The sequence below is a fragment of the Carcharhinus amblyrhynchos genome, chromosome 4 (assembly GCF_965287045.1).
Source record: "Carcharhinus amblyrhynchos chromosome 4, sCarAmb.v2.hapA, whole genome shotgun sequence".
Classification (NCBI taxonomy): domain Eukaryota; kingdom Metazoa; phylum Chordata; class Chondrichthyes; order Carcharhiniformes; family Carcharhinidae; genus Carcharhinus; species Carcharhinus amblyrhynchos.
The window spans coordinates 77623142-77643591 of record NC_137327.1 but is presented as its reverse complement, the minus strand read 5'-3'; the positions used below and the strand labels follow the sequence as shown (position 1 = coordinate 77643591).

Sequence of the window (20450 nt, the reverse complement as noted above, 5' to 3'; positions counted from 1 at the left end):
AGATTTCGCTATATGGAGCACAACTTCAGCTTTTAAACAGAGCGACACTGAGAATCAAACCAAAGATAGCTGTGGTCAAAAGAGCTTTAAAAGCAGAGGTAGATCCAAAGAGTAGCAATTTAGTAGGGACCAAAGGGGATAAGTCAGATCTGGAGGCAACTGCTGAGAAATGGCTGCAAAGGAGGATCTTATTGTATACACAGTCTGACAGGAAATCGGAATGGAATAACAATGATGGTGAACACAGGGTGAAAAAGACAAGTAGAAATCACAAAGAAGAGAGGAACAAAACTTGTTCAAGGCTACATTCCTGGAATTGAGGTAATTTAAACAGTAGAAATAGAAAGCAACAATAAAACAAAACTGGCAAAAATATTGGGAAAAAAATGTATGAAATGTGAAAAACATAGCAAGTCTGACATTCTGTGAAGAGAAAGAGAGAATGGCATTTTGGGCAGTGTTCTTTCCTATTGTGTTGCTACAATATACCATTTTTTTACAGTTAATTAAAAGTGCTAGAAAAGATTTAGTCTGGAGCTGTTTGCTTCAGTTCCTTCCCCTATTCATCCTTCTCTTTTGCACCTTCATGACTTGCAATTTTATTTTACGTGCTTAAATCATTAATAGCTTACTTTTAATCCCATGTTAATTTATTTATTGCCAGTGTAAACTGTTTTCTGATCGTAGTCCATCTTCCATTCATCTAAAATCTGATCAGAATCACAGATCTGTTACGGAGTACAAGGAGGCCATTTGGCCCATCGGTTCTGCACCGACCAAGGTGCACATCATTTTAAAGAAGGTAATGCAAAATATAATAGGGGCAGTCAAACAACTTTTAAAAGTGGTGGGTAATTATTTGTTGGAGAGAAAATTAAGTTGAGAGCTGACAGGTGTGGCGCAATAGGAATAAATTGATAACTCTTTCATGGGACAGCAGCAGAAACATTGGGCTGAATGGACTTGTTCTTTCCTATAAACTAAAGGGGCAGAATTTTATAGTCTCTCCCCCTCCCCCCCAACTCCCCTAACAATCTGCTGGCCTCACTAGCCAGCTTGGCTGGCATCTCTCTCAGATGTCAAAACCTGCTACCCTGCCCACTGTGCCAACATCTGACCCCCTTGCCATATATTGTGCCCAAACCCTCTCCGTTCACAAACTCTGGCACTAACGCGGCAGATTTTCTTCATGGAGATGATTGCAGTCCCAGAAGTGTCCACTACTGAGTTACAGAACCGATTGGCGGCCAACTCTCATGGGCAGGACTTCTTGTCTCAGTTGAGAATTCTGTCTTGGATGGCCGGCACGGTGGCACAGTGGTTAGCACTGCTGCCTCACAGCGCCAGGGATCCGGGCTCGATTCCTGGCTTGGGTCATTGTCTGTGTGGAGTTTGCATATTCTCCTTGTGCCTGTGTTGGTTTTCTCCGGGTGCTCTGGTTTCCTCCCAAAAGTGTGCAGGTTAGGTTGATTGGCCATGCTAAATTGACTCTAGTGTCAGGGGGATTTTCAGGGTAAATAGGTCCTGGGCAGGATTGTGGTCAGTGCAGGCTTGATAGGCCGAATGGCCTCCTTCTGCACTGTAGGGATTCTATGATTCTATGAGAAGGGTGACAGAGGCTGTGGATATCTCACACTCACTTCGTTCAGGCCACCCACATTGCTTTATCGTGTGGGGCTGCCTTCTTTAAAATCGGTCAGCTTGCAACTGACAGTAAGCGACCTCCCCCCTCCCCTCTCCCCACTGAGCCTCCACCCCCTGAACAATATACTTTTTGAAAGTAAAAGATACACTTCAGCGACCATGAAGAATAAATGAGGTAAGAGATAAATAAAGACTCATCTTAATGGAAGGTGAAGTGGAAATCCAGCGGACTGTAAGAGACATAACAAGGAATAAAAGCACATGTAGAAAGTAATCAGAGATGTAGAAAGATAATCAAGCCAGTCGTAATAAAACTTGGAAATATATTAAAGTAAAGATAGTTCTAAAGGGGAGCATGGGCCTATTAAAGACACATGCAGGCAAAACTATAAATGGGCAAAAAGGAAGTGGTAGATTTAATTTGAATGAGTACTTTGTGTCCATTTCACAGAAGAGGAAGATGACAGAAGCCAAGGGAACCTAAAACTAAGTCATATGGAGGAAGCTATAGATTTTCAGTTTAATGTCAGTTGTTGGAAAGTTACTGGAATTAATTATCAAGGACATAATGACTAGATACTTGGACAAGTATGAACTGATCAATGAAAGTCAAGGTGGATATCTGTCAGATTGAGCAGTCATGTCTGGCTAAGCTGGTTGAAAGTTTTGGGCAAGTCACTATCATTGGGATGGGAAAGTACCAAGGCATATTGTCCTGTTACAGTCTCAGTAGAGACAAATAGCTTTATAAAATAAATTCAAACTTTGATTAAATAGTTGGAAAGATGGCAGATTTTGACTTTTATTATAACAAACAAGCTAAAAGCAACATCGGCTAAACTCTAAAATTATCAAAATACAGCAGCTGCTGGTAGTCTTGTGGCACCGAAGAAGGGGTCTAAAAATCAGATCTGAAACACTCCCAGTTTCAAGTCTGCCCAGCACTTAGAATCGAAATGGTAAAATAGGGCCCAATATTTCGAATCTGTATGACTCTTCTTCAGTGTTAAAGAGAGAGAGAAGCGTGATAGATGATTTATTATGTGACCAAAGTCGAAGAGACAGATGGAAGTCCTGTTGGAGAGAAGAGAAGCATTTCTACAAGGTCGGCATCCAAGGATGAAAAATGGCAGTGAATTAAATTCTAAAATAAAAGCAAAACAGTGCAGATGCCAGAATCCAAAGCAAAAAACAGAACATGTTGGAAAAGCTCACCAGGTCAGGTAGCATCTGTGAAGCGAGAAAATAGAGTTAACATTTCAAGTCTGTACGCCTCTTGAACTTGGAGACTGAAATATGTGCACATGGAAGGGATATGGGATATGCAAAAGGAAATAGATGGATGATGACTAATATCCATTTATTGAGCACATTTCAATAGTGCTGGTCTAGAAGGAAGAAAAACTTACACAATTCACTGATAGTGTTACATTATGAATTTTACATGCAGGTTTCGTTACAATCATTTAATTTTGAACAGTGTTCTCAGAACCCTCGCTTAGTGAACTCTTGTTATGCCTAATGGCTTTAGTTTAGTTTATTTATTAGTGTCACAAGTAGGCTTACATTAATACTGTAATGAAGTTACTGTGAAAATCCCCTAGTCGCCACCCTCCAGTGCCTGTTCAGCTACACCGAGGAAGATTTTAGCATGGCCAATGCACCTAACCAGCATGTCTTTTGGACTGTGGGAGGAATCCGGAGCACCTGGAGGAAACCCATGCAGACACTTGGAGAATGTACAGCCTCTGAACAGACAGTGACTCAAGGCTAGAATTGAACTCGAGTTCCTGGTGTGGTGAGGCAGCAGTGCTGACCTGTGCCACCTAATATCGTTAACTGTAGCTCATTTATCTTTGCGAGAAATTTCATTTACTGCTAGCCTGTTGATTGCTCTGTGAATTTATTTTCAACCATGTGGATAGGGTTAACAAACAGAATGTGAAATTATACAATTAAAGGACAGAGAGATCTGCAGACAACTCAGAGAGATGAGCAGGGCAATAACATTGTATGAATTGCAACCATCTTCTTGATAGGGTTTGTTACAGGGAATGCATGTGGTTGAAATGGGAATTGCTTTTTTTGTGTGCAGTCCATTATTCTTCTCAGATTGATTTTTGCCAGTCCAACAAGGGAAGAAACAATGTTTGACTTAGTCTTGGGAAGCAAAATTTGACAAATGACTAGTATGAGAATGAGAAAAGAATTGGGAAAATAGCAAAAGCGAGGTCCAGGATGAAACTAGATTAGGATAACAAAGGATCAAATATGAAGGTGCTGGACTAAAAAAGGCAACCATTCCTGAACCAGAGGGTGTCAGGACCAGATTAATGAGGCAGAAACAGGGCAACAGATCAATTAGAAGGAACTTCAATTATGAGATATGCAGAATGGAAAATTAATAATTCTTATATAGTGAATAGGGAGGGTATTAAAGGAATGGTTAATGAAGGACTTGAGATACTGATATTATTTACATCAGAACAATAAAAGCTAAGATGAAAACAGCAATGCTTTAAAATAGTATGTAGGTAAGACCGATCAAGTCTTGCGTGACTCAGGTCCATATTACAGAACTGAACGACCTAAGCATCAGGCAGTCATAGACCTGCTTCTTTGCATACTGTGATTGATTGTCATCTGACTTCCTGCCTTGAACCTTAATGGGTACAGTCTTCCCTGAATTGCACTGTGAAAAGCTATGTGAAACTCGCCAACTCCACAGATGTCTTTCCTCAGCCATTTATTGGCAGTCTGTGCAATTTCAGAGTGTTGGCGACGATCACACAGCCAGCTGGAGGATTGGAGCAGAGCAGGGAATCTGAGACTGAAAGGTATCCCTTTTAAAGTTAAATTTATGCTCCCTTCCCCACCAGAACAGACATCGTAACACCTTTACAGCCTTCAAAAACCTCCCTGTGAGTAACAGGAACACCCCTCCAACTCCAAAATGCAGAATAGGGCCCACCCATATGCACTCCCCTCAAATTAGGGGAAACCTCTCACAAATGCAGGAAGGGAATCCCCCAACAGAAGAGCATAACACGTAACTCCCCCCCCCCCGCAATGCCAGGGGACAAAGCCCAAACATGACCTCAATCCCTGGGGCTACAGGCACCTCCGCATCCTGGCATGGTCATCAAGACCAGTTTTTGTTTTTGAAAACCAGTAATGATTTGCATTGGCAGGATGTCATGGGCAGAAATTATGCGGTCAAACTCAGTGATTATATGATAACTTAGGGAATGAGCCTGATTACATCACTAGGAAGGTGGAGCGGGGAAGGTTGGGAACATCTCAAACTGAGATCTCACCAGCGCAAATCCCACTTTTGGCCATACTCTCGAGATTTAGTGGTCATTATGGGATTTGCGCCCAGGGCTAACATGGTCGCTCGATTGTGCTTGATATGTTTTGCGTTGTAATGTATTTTGTTTGTTGGTGTTTGCTGTAAAGCTGTATTCTCAAAAGTAACAACGTTTTGAAGTGTAGTCAATTTCATGGAAGAAATGAGTGCAAAGTGAAGGAAATTAGTATTAGTAGGAAAATGGTGTTGGAGAAATTGATGGGATTGAAAGTTCTTTGGATTTCTGGCACTTGTTTCCTTGCTGCTTATTCCATTGTCTGGCTATTTTTCTAGCAAAGCCGTAAGAGATAGTCCCCCCTCCCTCCTTGCTAAGCTCCTGCTTCTGACAGAGTTGAGAGAGAATGAATTCAGCTAAGACACAATCATACGATCTCTCTCTCCTAAAATGGGCCCTGGTTGCTCAGTAACATATTATTTTCTGTAGCTTGGGTTTACTTTTCCAGTCGTAATTTCCCTCAGCACAATACAATTGTAGCATAAACTGAAACTCAAAAAAAACCACACATGCAAATGCCTTCGTTTAACATGCACCTAACTAGAGTTGTACCCTTTCCCATACCAAACACTAAATTAAACCCACTTAAATCTATAACTTACTTCTAATAATTAACAATAAAAAAAGTTACTAACACCTATCTCTGTTTCCTGATACCAATTAAACAGCCACAACCAGAAAAATTAAAGTGAGGTGAGTTGGTTAAACAGTGGTGGCCTTACCCCTGAAATCTATGTGAAGGATGTGGCTTCAATGTTTAACACATCCCATGGAGTTAGATTGCAGATCAGTCCTGATCTCATTCAATGGTGGAGCACACTCAAAGGGCTGTTCCTATGTTTTATGTTCCTACTCTCAGTGCATGTAAACCTTGGATCCCATGGACCTCTTGAGTTTGGCTAATCTAACCACTGAAGCCCACCAACTCATTGCTACTTGCACTTCTATTTCTCACTGTCTTGTTTTGTGAGCTTGGGGAAGGTGATTCTTCATGCTAAGCCTTACTGGTGAATCCATTCTAAATCAGAAGACCAAGATCTTTATGAAATTTATGAAAAGTATCGGGATTTAAATTTAACACCAAGACTCCAGGGCTAGATAGGTGTTACAAGCATTAGTCCTCACTGAAATGAAAGTAAAAACCACTGCTCCTGAAAGATTCTGGTTAGACGTAACCTTCTCTGGGAGCTCTTCACTTTCTCCTTCTTGCAGAAACATATTGTGCTCTGCATGTCCTCCTCATTATCCCAGTCACGCTCATTTCCCAGAGGAAGCCTGACCAGGCAAGGGTGTCTGGAAACAACTTGTTTCAGCACACAATCTTTAGCTAAACAGAAAGCTACTTGAGCATTGGCCAGTCCACTTCCTTCACACTCTTTGAAACTTTAGCCAAGTGTAGATAAGTCCCAATAACATATAGAATTACACTAGTAACCAGAATAACTAACTAATAACATGGTTCATGCCTCTCTTAAACAGTATCATAGAGTGTGCCTTCCTCAGCAGTGTAAGATTCAGGCAGGACATTGGCTGCAGCATACAACTGGACATTGCAATACTGTCATCAAATCAGCTTTGATCCCTGATTACATCATTATCTATTTGCTCTGCATGTTTCTGTTGAGTAATTGGGTGCACAAACCTCTTCACCAAGATGGCGTTCTGCACACTCTTAGAAATTTGCAATGCATCTCGAACTCCAACTTTGAGATTTAGGTGGCTATGCAGCACCTAAAAACTGGCATTGCCCATCCCATTTCAATTAGGTATCTCAATGATTATAATTTCCTCCCAGAACGTAAAGTTGAGAGACATAATGGCATTCTCTGGAACTTCTATAAAGGCTCCGAGTAATGTTAGGCCCCATCATTATTTGATTTGATTTGATTTATTATTGTCACATGTATTAACATACAGTGAAAAGTATCCTTTCTTAAATGCTATATAGACAAAACATACCGCTTAAAGAGAAGGAAATGAGAGAATGCAGAATGTAATGTTACAATCATAGCTAGAGTGTAGAGAAAGATCAACTTAATGCAAGGTAAGTCCATTCAGAAGTCTGACAGCAAAAGGGAAGAAGTTGTTCTTGAGTCGGTTGGTATGTGACCTCAGACTTTTTTTATCTTCTTTCCAAAGGAAGAAGGTGGAAGAGAGAATGTCCTGGTGTGTGGGATCCTTAATTTTGCTGGCTGCTTTGTCGAGGTAGCGGGAAGTGTAGACAGAGTCAATGGATGGGGAGCTGGTTTGAGTGATAAATTGGGCTACATTCACAAACTTTTGTAGTTCCTTGCGGTCTTGGGCAGAACAGGAGCTATACCAAGCTGTGATACAAGCAGAAAGAATGCTTTCTATGATGCATCTGTACAAGTTGGTGAGAGTCCTAGCTGAAATGCCAAATCTTCGGAGTCTTCTGAGAAAGTAGAGGCGTTGGTGGGCTTTCTTAACTGTAGTGTTGGCATGGAGGGGACCAGGACAGGTTGTTGGTGATCTGGACACATAAAAACTTGAAGCTCTCGACCCTTTCTACTTCATCCTCATTGATGGAGACAAGGGCATGTTCTCCTCTACGCTTCCGAAATCGATGACAATCTCCTTTGTTTTTTTGACATTGAGGGAGAAATTATTGTCGCCACAACAGTTCACCAGATTCTCTATCTCATTCCTGTACTCTGTCTCGTCACTGTTTGAGATCCAACCCATTCCGGTGATGTTGTCAGCAAACTTGAAAATCTAATTGGAGGGGATTTAGCCACACAATCATAGGTGTCTAAGGAGTATGGTGGGGGGCTGAGAACACATGCTTGTGGGGCACCGGTGTTGAGGATGATCATGGAGGAGGTGTTTTTGCCTATCCTTACTGATTGTAGTCTGTGAGTTAGGAAGTTCAGGATCCAGTCACAGAGGGAGATACCGAGACCCAGGCCATGGAGTTTGGAGATGCATTTCATGGGAATAATAGTGTTGAAAGTGAACTACCGTCAATAAATAGGAGTCTGACACAAGGTGTCCTTGTTATCTAGGGGGTTCCAGGGTTGAGCGCAGGGCCAGGGAAATGGCACCTGCTGTGGACCTGTTGCGTTGGTAGGCAAACTGTAATGGATTCAAGTAGTCTGGGAGGCTAGAATTGATTCATGCCATGACTAATCTTTCAGAAACACTTCATAATGATGGATGTCAGAGCCACCGGCCGATAGTCATTAAAGTACACTCTTTTGTTTTTCTTAGGTACCGGGATGATGGTCGTCTTCTTGAAGCAGATAGGAACCTCAAATTGTTGTAAAGAGAGGTTGAAGATGTCTGTGAATACCCTGCCAGCTGATCTGCATAGGATCTGAGTGCATGTCTGGATACCCCACCCGGGCCAGTTGCTTTCCATGGGTTGACCGTCAAGAAAGCTGCTTTGACGTCTGCAATGGTGACCCCAGATACAGGTTCATCCACAGCTTCCAGGGTAGAGAGCATGCTGTCACTGACCTCTTGCTCAAAACGGATGTAGAATACATTGAGCTCACCTGGGAGGGGTACATTAGAGCCGACGATTTTGCATGCTGTATGTCTCACAGACCTTGCCATAGTTGACAGGGGTCGGTGTGGCTAGCCTGGGACTCTAGCTTGGAGTCACTCGTCTACTTGGCAAAGACTTTGCTGCATCCAAAATATTGATAACCTGATCAAATTGTAAATATTTTAGTGCATAGTCAGGGAATATTAAATCCAGTCTGTCATTTTTGACATATTGGAAAAGGATTTGGGATCTGAAGGGTTAAAGTGTCAGCGATGTAATATCAGAAGCTTGCAAAACAAGGGGAAGTTATTTAAAACAAGTCATGTGAACAGTTTCGTTCTGAGCAATTATAAAGCTGTAACAAAGCCTCAGTTTTTTTTTATTAGATGTTGACTTATTCGGCAATGGACATGTTTAAATAGCACAGAGAGGAAACGCTTTCTTTAGATCGATATATCGGAATTATTAGCTGCTGTTGGCAAGAATTGATACTTAATAAATAAACTGAGGCCAAGAGTAACATCTGTATTGAGATCAAATTCTCATTAATCCCCCATTGGTAGGAAGAACCCAGATTGCAGGACTGCTTAAATCTGGTAAGTACAATTTGCCGATTTTATTCACCCGCTCGGGTTTCATCTGGCACTGTTTTGTCAAAGATTTCAAGAAGTCCTATAACTTCATTAAGGAGGACTTGCTTAAATTTAGTGAGTGCTTTAATCTGAAACCATTGGGTTGCTTAGTTTCATATGATAAACTGAACAAATGGGCAGAGAATTCCAGAGATTCACTACCCTCTGAGAGAAGAAGTTCCTCCTCAACTCTGTTCTAAACTGACACCACCCCCCCCTTTATTTTGAGGCTGTGTCCTCTAGTTCTTGTTTCCTTTCTATGTAGAAAGAATCCCTCTGCCTCTACCCTATCTAGCCCCTTCATTATCTTATATGTCTTTATAAGATCATCCCTCAGCCTTCTAAACTCTAATGAGTGCAGGCCCAATCTACTCAATCTCTCCTCATAATCTAACCCCCTCATCTCCGGTGTCAGCCTGGTGAACCTTCTCTGTACTCCCTCCAAGGCCAATATATCCTTTCGCAAATAAGGGGACCAAAACAGCACACAGTACTCTAGTTGCAGCCTCACCAGTGCCTTGTACAGTTGCAGCAAGACCTCCCTGCTTTTATATTCTATCTCCCTCGCTATAAAGGCCAATATTCCATTCGCCTTCTTGATCACCTGCTGTACCTGCAGACAGAGTTTTTGCGATTCGTGCACAAGGACCCCCAGGTCCCTCTGCACCGTAGCATGTTGTAATTTTTCACCATTTAAATAATAGTCCATTTTACTATTATTCCTGCCAAAGTGGATAACCTCTCTAAATTTGCATCCCTTTATTGTGGAGTCTAAGAGGCGTAGACAAAAGTCGTAGGTAAAAGAAGGATTAGAATGAGGCACTCACTGAATGTTAAAATGGGTGGTGCAGGCTTGTAGGGCCGAAGGGCCTGTTTCCTGTGCTGTGCTGTTCTTTGTTCAAAGAACAGTACAGCACAGGAACAGGTCCTTCGGCCCTCCAAGTCTGTGAACATAAGAACATAAGAAATAGGAGCAGGAGTAGGCCATCTAGCCCCTCGAGCCTGCCCCGCCATTCAACAAGATCATGGCTGATCTGTTGTGGCTCAGTTCCACATTCCCGCCCTCTCCCCATAACCCTTAATCCCCTCGCTTATCAAAAACCCATCAACCCGCGTCTTAAAAATATTTAGCGAGGCAGCCTCCACCACCTCAACGGGCAGAGAATTCCAGAGATTCACCACCCTTTGAGTGAAGAAGTTCCTCCTCAACTCCGTTCTAAACCGCCCCCCCTTTATCTTGAGGCTGTGCCCCCAAGTCCTACTGTCCTTTCTGAGCGGGAAGAGTCTCTCCACCTCTATCCTATCCATCCCATTCATCATCTTATACGTCTCAATGAGATCTCCCCTCATTCTTCTAAACTCTAACGAGTACAAGCCTAGTTTATTCAGCCTCTCCTCATAGCTCAACCCCCTCAACTCCGGTATCAGCCTAGTAAACCTCCTCTGCACTCCCTCCAAGGCCAAAATATCCTTGCGTAAGTGCGGCGACCAAAACTGCACATAGTACTCCAGCTGCGGCCTCACCAATGCCCTATACAGCTGCAGCAAGACCTCCCTACTTTTATATTCAATCCCCGTCGCTATGAAGGCCAGCATCCCATTCGCCTTCCTGACCACCTGCTGCACCTGCAGGCTGGGTTTTTGCGACTCATGCACAAGGACCCCGAGGTCCCTCTGCACCGTCGCCTGCTGCAGTTTTTCGCCCCGTAAGTAATAGTCCTTCCTACCATTATTCCTACCAAAGTAGACCACCTCACACTTGCCAACATTAAATTCCATTTGCCATTTCCTGGCCCAGTCGCCCAGCCTATCTAGATCCTTCTGCAGACTCTCCACACCCTCCGCACAATTTGCCATTCCACCAATCTTGGTGTCATCAGCAAATTTCGACACCATACACTCGGTTCCCTCCTCCAGATCATCTATATAAATGTGCCGACAGATGCCTCTCTAATCTAATATTTTCATGCCTTTATGTGGTCCATATCCCTCTATTCACTGCCTATTCATGTACCTATCCAGATGCTCTTGAATGTTGTTATGGAATCTGCTTCCACCACCTTCTCCAGCAGCCTATTCCAGGCATTCACCAACCTCTGTGTGAAAGACTCGCCCCTTATATCTCTTTTAAATTTTCCGCTTCACACTCTCAACCTATGCCCATGAGTAATTCGACCCTGGGAAAAAGATTCTAACTATCCATTCTATCCAAGTCTGTCATAATCCTTAAACCTCTATCAGATCCTCCCTCAACCTCCGATGCTCCAATGGAAACAATCCAAGTTTATTCCTAGTCCATATTCTCCAAACCAGGCAACATCCTGGTTAATCTCTTCTGCACCCTTTCCAATGCATCAAGATCCTCCTGGTAGTGTGGCGACCAGAATTGTACGCAATAATTCAAATGCGGCCTAACCAAAGTCTGATACAACTACAACATGATGTTTCAATTCCCATACTCAACGCCCCAACCGATGAAGGCCAGCATGCCATATGCCTTCTTGACAGCCTTGTCCACCTGAGTTGCCACCTTCAGGGAAGTGTGGATCTGCACACCTAGACCCCATCTGTATGCTAATATTTCTAAAGGTTCTACCATTTACTGTATACCTTCCTTCTGCGTAGACCTTCCAAATTGCATCACCTCACATTTATCTGGGTTAAATTCCATCTGCCATCTTTTGGCCCAGGTCTCTGGCTGATTTATACCTTGCAGTTTCCTCTGACAACCCTCCTCATTATCCGCTATTCCCCCAATTTTTGTATCATTTGCAAAGTTACTTATAAGACTACCTCGATTTTTCTCCAAATCATTTGCTGCAGAGTATAATGCAGTAAGTGTTTTTGCTCTTGCCTCATCTATTTGATGCATTTTCTGCTCTGGGGCAATGGTTATTTTGGCTGAAATCTGGTGCTGACTATTTAAGTTAGGCAGGACAATGATGCAATTGCACAAAAGAACATTATATTGACGAAAAAAAAATCAAAGTCCGCTCAGTTCACCTTCCACCATTCCGGCAGTGGCTTGAAATCAAGATAATGGAGATCATAGAATCATTACAGTGAAGAAGGGAGCCTTTCTGCCCATCAAATCTGTACCAACTCTCCCACAGAGCATCTCACTCAGGTCCATTCCTGCAGCCCCACATATTTACCCCACCAATCCTCCTATCCTGCACATCTTGGGACACTAAAGATTAATTTATCATGCCCTAATCTGTGCATCTTTGGATTGTGGGAAGAGACCACAGCACCCCGAGGAAACTCACGCAGACACATGTGCAAACTCCACACAGACCTAAGGATGGAACGAAACCTGGATCTCTGGCACTGTGAGGCAGCGGTGCCAACCACTGTGCCGCCATGCTACCCTAAACAATTGGCTTCTAATTCCAAGATTTTTCATCTGTTATGGCGGGATTTGAACCCAGGCCTCCAAAGCATTGCCTCGAGTTTCTGGATCACTGGTCCATTACACCACCACCTCCCCAGTACCTTGGGATGCTAACTAACTGTGCTGATTAATTGCTGTCAGTTCATTTACAATGGACTCTGATATTCAGAAAGAAAATCTCAGTGGTGGAAAATGGTGGGGATTGTAGGTCCAAAGACACCTGATCTTCAAATGCTACACTTACACATGTCAGGTCACAAGTTACTCACCCCAGATATTATTAGCTGAATGAAAACTTGAAATTTTCTATAATATAATTGCAGCGTTACCAGAAAAGAGCCAGGCAAGATGACTCACTAAAGTGTTGTCACAGACCTGTTGAGCTGAATGGCCTCCTTGTGTGGTCTGTTATGTAATAATATCTAATGCAGTACATGGTAAACTTCATTATGCTTCACTGAGTCTCCATGGAAAAAGTGGCCATTTTCATTTGCTAAATTCTTCTGTGAACAATTTGAAACATTTCATTCAATCTGAGTGGATTCCTTTTTATTCATTTATGGGAAGTGGACTTTGTTGGCTGGGCCAGTATTCCATCCCTAATTGCCCCTTGAGCTGAGTTGCTTGTTAAACCACTTCAAGAGACAACCACATTGCTGTGGATCTGGAGTCAAATATAGGTCAGACCAGGTGAAGACAGCTGATTTTCGTCCTTGAAGGGCATTAGGGAACCAGATAGGCTTTTACAACAATCAACACAGGTTTGATAGTCCAAATTTTTAATGAATTGAAACTTCATCATTTGCCTGGGCATGGCAGGATGGGGCATGGACCCTGGAGGTAATTTTCAACTTGCTCCCCTGAATGGTAGCTGGCTGGAATGGACTGACTAACTGCCAGGCAATCTATCTGATTTTTGTTCCACTAATTTATGAATGACATGAGAACAGTGTTTGATTCACTCCACAAAATTATTGCCCGTTGGCCAAGTTGAAAATTACCAGGGACCACATTCAAGCCTTGGTAAGACTCACTCGGCCTTTCACTCCTTGAGTGGATGAAACAAACAGGGTGAGCCAGAGTCTGCCGGAACCATGTACCATGTCTGTTCAATATCACAGGCACCTTCTTTGGGCTATTGTATATACAAGGGGAGCTCAGAACTGCCTTCTGCCTCTCTCCGATTAACATAGTAGAGTAAGTCCAGCTCTTCCTGACCAATTTTCAGGAAGGGACACAACATGAGAGACATCAGCTACAAATGATAAGCCCAACTCAACTGGCACAGTGAATGAGTGTGATGGGCAGTCTCTGATGGTAGGGGGGGTGCATCATCAGCCACCACCCAGGTGAGGCAGCCTCCTGACAGTGAGATGTTCAGTAAGACGCTGACCCATCATTGTCCATCTCCTCCAGTGGGTGCTTGGAACTTGGAAGTTCTGCTCATCAGGACATTAAAAAAATGTTAACCTTCTCAGCAAATGCGGCAGAGACTACCATTTTGGATTAGGGCTCCTGATCAAACCAGGTCATGCTTAACGCTGAGTTGACCAGCACAATATATTGATCGTAAAATGATAAGAGCTAGGTGCAATTGTAGGCCATTTGGCCCCTTGAGCCTGCTCCTCCATTCAGTAAGAATGGTTCATCTAATGGTGGCCTTAACTCCACTTTGGTTAGCTCAGTTGGCTGGACACATGGTTCATAATGCAGAGTAATGCCTAGAGTGTGGCTTCAATTCCTGTACTGCCTGATGTTATTCATGAAGGTCCCACTTTCTCAACCTGGCTGTTCACCTGAGGTGTGGTGATCATCAGGTTAAATCAGCACCAGTCACAATGGTCATCTGAGGTTATGGCAACTTTAACTCCACTTTCCTGCCCATCTCCCAAAATGCTTGACTCCCTTGTCAATCAGAAATCTGCCTAACCCAGCTTCCACTATTCACTCAGGGGAGAATGTTCCAAACAAAAACTGCAAATGCTGGAGAAACTCTGACAGGTCTGACAGGATCTATGGACAATGACCCTTCATCAGGGCTCTAATGAAGGGTCGTCCAGACTCAAAATTTGGCTCCACTCGCTCTCCTCAGATCCTGTCAGACCTGCTGAGTTTCTCCACATTTTCTGTTTTTGTTTCTGATTCAAGCAACCACAGCATTTTGCCTTTATCTTACAGAATATGCCAAAGACTAACAGGCCTTTAGAAGAAATTCTCCCTAATTTCTGTCTTGAATGGGGGAACCCTTATTCTGAACCCATGCCCCCAAGATCTAGATTCTCCCACAAGGAGGAAATTTCAAAAGGTACTGAGTCAAGAACCCTTCAAATCTTCTATGTTTCACTGTGAGCATCTCTTCTAAACTCCAATGAGCGTAGGCCCAACCTTTCCTCACAAGGCAACCTCTTCACACCTGGAATCAGCCAAGTGAACCTCCCCTAAATTTTTCAAATGCAGGTTTTCTTTTAATCATGTGGGCATTGCTGCAGAGACCCGCATTTATTGCCCATCCCTTGTTGCCCTTATATATGTCTCTTCTTAAGTAATAAGAGTAGAACTGTACTCAACACCATAGATACAGCCTCATCAGTGTCCTTAGCAACTATAACAAGACTTATCTACATTTATGCTCCATGCCTCTTATAATTCATATATTAGAACACCCAGACTCCTTAATGGATCAGTGTGGAAGGAGGCCATTTAGCCTATCTTGTCTGCATTGACTCTCCAACAGAGCACCTTACCCAGATCGTATCCTTTAACACTTACAACAAAATTACATGAGTGGATCGGGACCTGTTCTAGAATGTTCCTCACCCCAAGAATTTGAAAGGCATCAATTCCTAAAAGGGGAATGGAACCATTGTCACTCTAAGATCCTGCTAAACCTTACTTAGTGGATGTACATAGAATTTACCCTGCTAATTCCCCCTAACCTACACACCTTTGGACTGTGGGAGGAAATCAGAGCATCTGGAGGAAACCCATGCAGACACAGGGAGAACATGCAAACTCCATACAGACAGTGACCCAAGCTGGAAATCGAACCTGGGTGCCTGATATTGTAAGGCAGCAGTGTTAATCACTGTGCCACAGTGTGGCCCGTTGTACTGTCATATCGCATTCTGCAGTATCTCACTGAGTCCTATTTTAATTTTCAATTCTTTCAGCCAGAGTGGATAAGTTCATCTTTTCCCACATCATGCTCCATCTGTCAATTTTTTTCCTATTTTCTTATGAGACTGAAGGCAGCCACCCCAATTCTGCTGCCACACCTACAAAAGCTGCAAACTCTACCCACCAGAAGGACAAGGGCAGCAGGCATAAGGGGCACACCAATACCTTTGAAACACTGTTGCAATCACATGCCATTATAACCTGGAAATATACCACCATGCCCTCATTGTCACTGGGTCAAAATCCTTGAATTCCTTACATGCCAGCACTGTGGGAATACCTTCACTACAGAGGCCCCTTCCACCTGGAATTTGCTATATAATCACGGCTGGCAGGATTTGATTCGAATGATGGTGCACCATCTTTTAAGTGAGGAAGTTTGCATGTCATTTCTTAAGAAAAGGAAGTAAGATATTAAATTGGGATGGGGATTCCCTCAGAGCTGCGTCCATTTCTCCATTGTAACCACTGCTCAGAGTGTGGTGACCCAGTTTTAACACTCACAACAAAATTACATGAGTGGTTCGGGAGCTATTCTAGAACGTTCCTTGCCCCAAGAATTTGAAAGGCAACAATTCCTAAAAGGGGAATGGAATCATTGTCACTCTAAAATAAGATACTGCTAACCTTACTTAGCGGATGTACATAGAAACCTTAAACAGTAAATGTGCAAATTCAATCCCTCCCTTACTCTAATTCTTTGCTGAAGGTAAGATGGTCCCTTGGTGCCTCTCTCAACTTCAACTGTCAGTTTGGCTCATTTCTGAGCACTCTGGGGCTCAGGTCAGAAGGTCATAGGTTCAAACCTCACTCCAAGGGTGACACCTCACTGAGGAATTAGGTGCTACCTTGGTAAGGAGATACTTTTCTTCAGATGTGATGCTAAACTATAGAGTTGTCCAACTGATCAGGTAACTGTTAAAAATCTCTTGGCACCATTCGAAGAAGAGCCAGGAGATGTCTGATTAACAAAAAAGAACTTAGCAGAGGCTGGAATTTTAAGCCTGGATGAGAAGGCCCAGAATTAGGCCTTATTGTCCATGTCAACATACCAGTCCATTGCCACCTTCCTGCCTCAGCATTTTCCTGGAGCTGGGGTTGGAAGGGGGAAGTGCCACATGCCCAGATGCCGTTTGTCAATCATAGAATCATAGAAACCCTAAAGTGCAGAAGGAGGCCATTCAGCCCATTGAGTCTGCACTAACAACAATCCCACCCCAAACCCTATCCCCACAACCCCACACATTTATCCCACTAATCCCTCTAACCTACACATCTTGGGACACTAAGAGACAATTCAGCATGGCCAATGCACCTAACCTGCATATCTTTGGATCAAACCCCTTTAAAGGCCAGTCTGGAATAATTTCAAATTAACAAGTCTAAAAGGTTAGACAGAGGAAGCTTCACCTTGAAGCACTGCCTCTTACTGACCTAAAAAGATCTGTTTTAGGGTGTGGCAGAGATGCTCCTAATGACTCTGAGAGCCTGCCGGTCCTCTGGCAATTAATTGACCAATTTAGGGAAAATCACTGTCAGTTGACACTACAATGCAGGCTTAGGACCTCCATTTGACCTTGACTTTGGGGCCTCAAAGCTCACTGGGAAAATGTCACACCTGAGATCTTGCTTTGTGTAAATGACTGCCGTGCTCACCAACAATAACACATTTAAAGCAATTGACAATCTGCATGATATAAATTCTTGTTGTTGCTTTCTTCCCACAGGGGTCAATTTGCATGGAACATTCAGGGAGGCAGTGTCTCTGGACTATTAACCTAGAGACAGAGGGTGGCCTAGCAAACCACTCAGTTCAAGGGCAATTAGGGATGCACAATAAATGTTGGCCTAGCCAGCAGTGACCATCCCCAAACGACTAAGAAAAACATTGCAGTCAGACCCAATATTATTGGGTATGGTAATTGGCTTCTCCTGATCCACTCACTTGGCACAATATTTCTTTTTGCAAAAGTGGATCGAATTTGAGATTGTTGTGGAAGCTGACCTTGATTGATTTTGTGTAAATTTGGGCAGCTTTGCTATCACATCTTGCTAACCAGTAATCCACCTGTTGAAATGTTAAGTCAGTTTAAAGGTTTCAGGTGTCCCGTGATCATAGAATTATAAAATCCCTACAGTGCAGAAGGAGGCCATTTAGCCCATCAAGTCTGCACCGACTACAATCCCACCCAGACCCTATCTCTGTCACCCCACATATTTACCTTGCTAATCCTGCTGACACATGGGGTAATTTGGTACGATCAAACAACCTAACCCGCACATCTTTGGGCTGTGGGAGTTTGAACCCATGGGCATTATCCTGGGTTTCTGGATTACTAGCCCAATGACAATACCACTACATCACCAATTCCACTTACCCTTAAGTTTGAACACTGAAGGAGCGACTGCTGCCCTATTTTGATGACTTTGCACATCAATGGCCATTTCTTACACTTGGGCTTAAACAGCAAGCATCAGTGTGTGCTCTTCGACCAGGGCGACACCTGTGCGGAGACTGATCTTGCCCAACATTTCAAAAGGGCCACTATTTATTCTGTGATATATAGACCTTGAGGGCAATGGTCAGCAGGTGCTCATTTAAGTGCTGCTACATTAGTTGGCATTCAGTGAAATTCTGGTTACTGCACGCAAGTGGGTTGCCCATTGAGCTTTTGTTGGCAGAATGGGAGAAGCTCCAAAAATATTCAAGGCCCCAGCTATGTTTTATTGTTTGTGGCTTTTGTACTCCCCAGGTCCTGAATGTTCTCACCAAATTTCTTTATTCTCAACGTCACCCAGGAAGATCAAAAGTTCTTCCAGATACAAGTTGTTATATGCAATAGATTTTTGATGACTAAATTGTCATTGGCTTCCATTTGGCTAACAAACAGCTTTGTGTCTTAACAGCTTCTGTCATGTTAGCTGAAGGGTTCCTCACTGGGATTGGTTATAGCCATCATCAAAAGGAGTGCATCCACCAGGAGAACTGTGTACACTCCAGGAGGAAACCCAAAAGCAGGAGTGGGTCTTGGGAAGAGCTCTTCAGTTCACTGGAACTCACAGACAGCCTTGAACATGAAAAGTGTAGCGCAGAAGAAAACAGTCAATCCTTGGATGGCACCATTCACAAGCAGGGAGAATCACTCCACTTTCAAAGTGAAAAGGCAGCAGCAGACCTGAACACCAGGGTGCCCAAGTTTGAAAGAAAGACCTCCAATATTTTAGACATCCCAAAGTCTGCCAGATACAATGAAAACAATTTGGATTTGTACCGATCGTGGTCCACCACTTGTCAGAGTTACACAGATTTACAGATTGGAGGAGATAATGTTACACCCAACAGTCCTACTAACTCATGCTGCTTTATGGATCATGATTATGAAGTCTATGACTGGCCCACATTTCAGCTCAAGAACCCATCTGTGGGGCCGTTCATACCTGGCTCTTTGTACGAAGGCGGGCAACATTCGGGAATGGATGCATTCTTTAACAGTGACAAAAGCATTGCTTTGCTGAAAGAACCATTATCCAATTCTGTGCTCAACAGGTACATGGAAAATAAGATTACAGAACTCTACAAGCAGTACCTCGAGGACAACATGACAAAGTGCGCGTCTCCAACAAAAATACTGGGCTCCCATTTCCTGATGACCAACATTGATCAAATCAGCCTGCAGATCTCTCATGAGAAAAATATGGAACCTACAAAAGCTAAGGATATTGTTCTAAACTGCCTTCTTAGTGTTGCATGTGCTACCAATTCATCTGATATCTGTACCCCAAACTTGCAGATATCAAGTCAACAAACTGATAGGCCACAATTATGATTTTAAACTTGCTTAACAGCAGAATTGCAATCCAATTGATCTTTTGTTTAGAAACTATTGAAATCTGTCTAATTTAAATTGATGATCTGTCTGAAACTGTACTGTGCCATTCATTAAGTAATATCCACCCACAAATCTGCCTCTTAGCTCTAAGTACCGGAACCAAACTGAGCTGCTCAATGTGCAGAACAATGAGGAATGAATTCCCTTATATAGAAATTCGTTTCAATGTATTGCACTGAAATGTATTTTTCAGTGTGACTAATTTCCTACGGAATTTAATCAGCGTATTGCATAAAAACCTAAAATCAAGTGTTAGATATGTATGTTGTGCTTCAGACTTTGTCCCATTGTTCCAGTTCCAAAAAACCTGATGAATAGAATTTTTATTACTTTTTGAAACAATATAGTGGATTATTAGTGGGCAAGTATTTAAAAAGAGTTTTTTTTCCTGACAGATGATTGTTGCCCCATACTGGTTAACATGTTCAGAGTAACCAGAGGTTATGGTTGCCAAAACAGTCCTGAAAACACAAATTGATGAACAGCGGGAATGCGGGACACGGTGGAACGATGAATTCAATTCACTGGGTCAGATTGCAGTTTCCTTGAATTGAATGAACTTCCAGAGTATTACCCATAGCATGACAGAATCACAGCATGGGTACAGCACAGAAAGAGGCCATTCCGCTTGCTTTGTCCATGGAGGCTCTCCAAATAAGCCATACAAACATACAAAATAGGAGCAGAAGGAGGCCATGCAGCCCCTTGAGTCTATTCCACCATTCAGTAAAATCATGGCTAATCTGTTTGTGTTCAGTTCCCCACCTGCCCCACAGTGCCATTTCTCTTCCTTCTCCCCATTGCCCTGCACATACTTCCTTTTCAGATGATATAATTTGC

General features: G+C 43.0%; 1 protein-coding gene across 1 annotated transcript; it reads left to right on the top strand.

Annotated features, from left to right (window-relative positions):
• The first annotated feature begins 8885 nt into the window (after positions 1-8885).
• Positions 8886-20246, top strand: LOC145342644 (TLR adapter interacting with SLC15A4 on the lysosome-like). Its single transcript, XM_080188190.1, has 2 exons — positions 8886-9113; positions 18628-20246. The coding sequence occupies exon 2, from the start codon at positions 18636-18638 to the stop codon at positions 19545-19547; it is 912 nt and encodes a 303-aa protein (XP_080044316.1). The 5' UTR covers positions 8886-9113; positions 18628-18635; the 3' UTR covers positions 19548-20246.
• Positions 20247-20450: the final 204 nt, after the last annotated feature.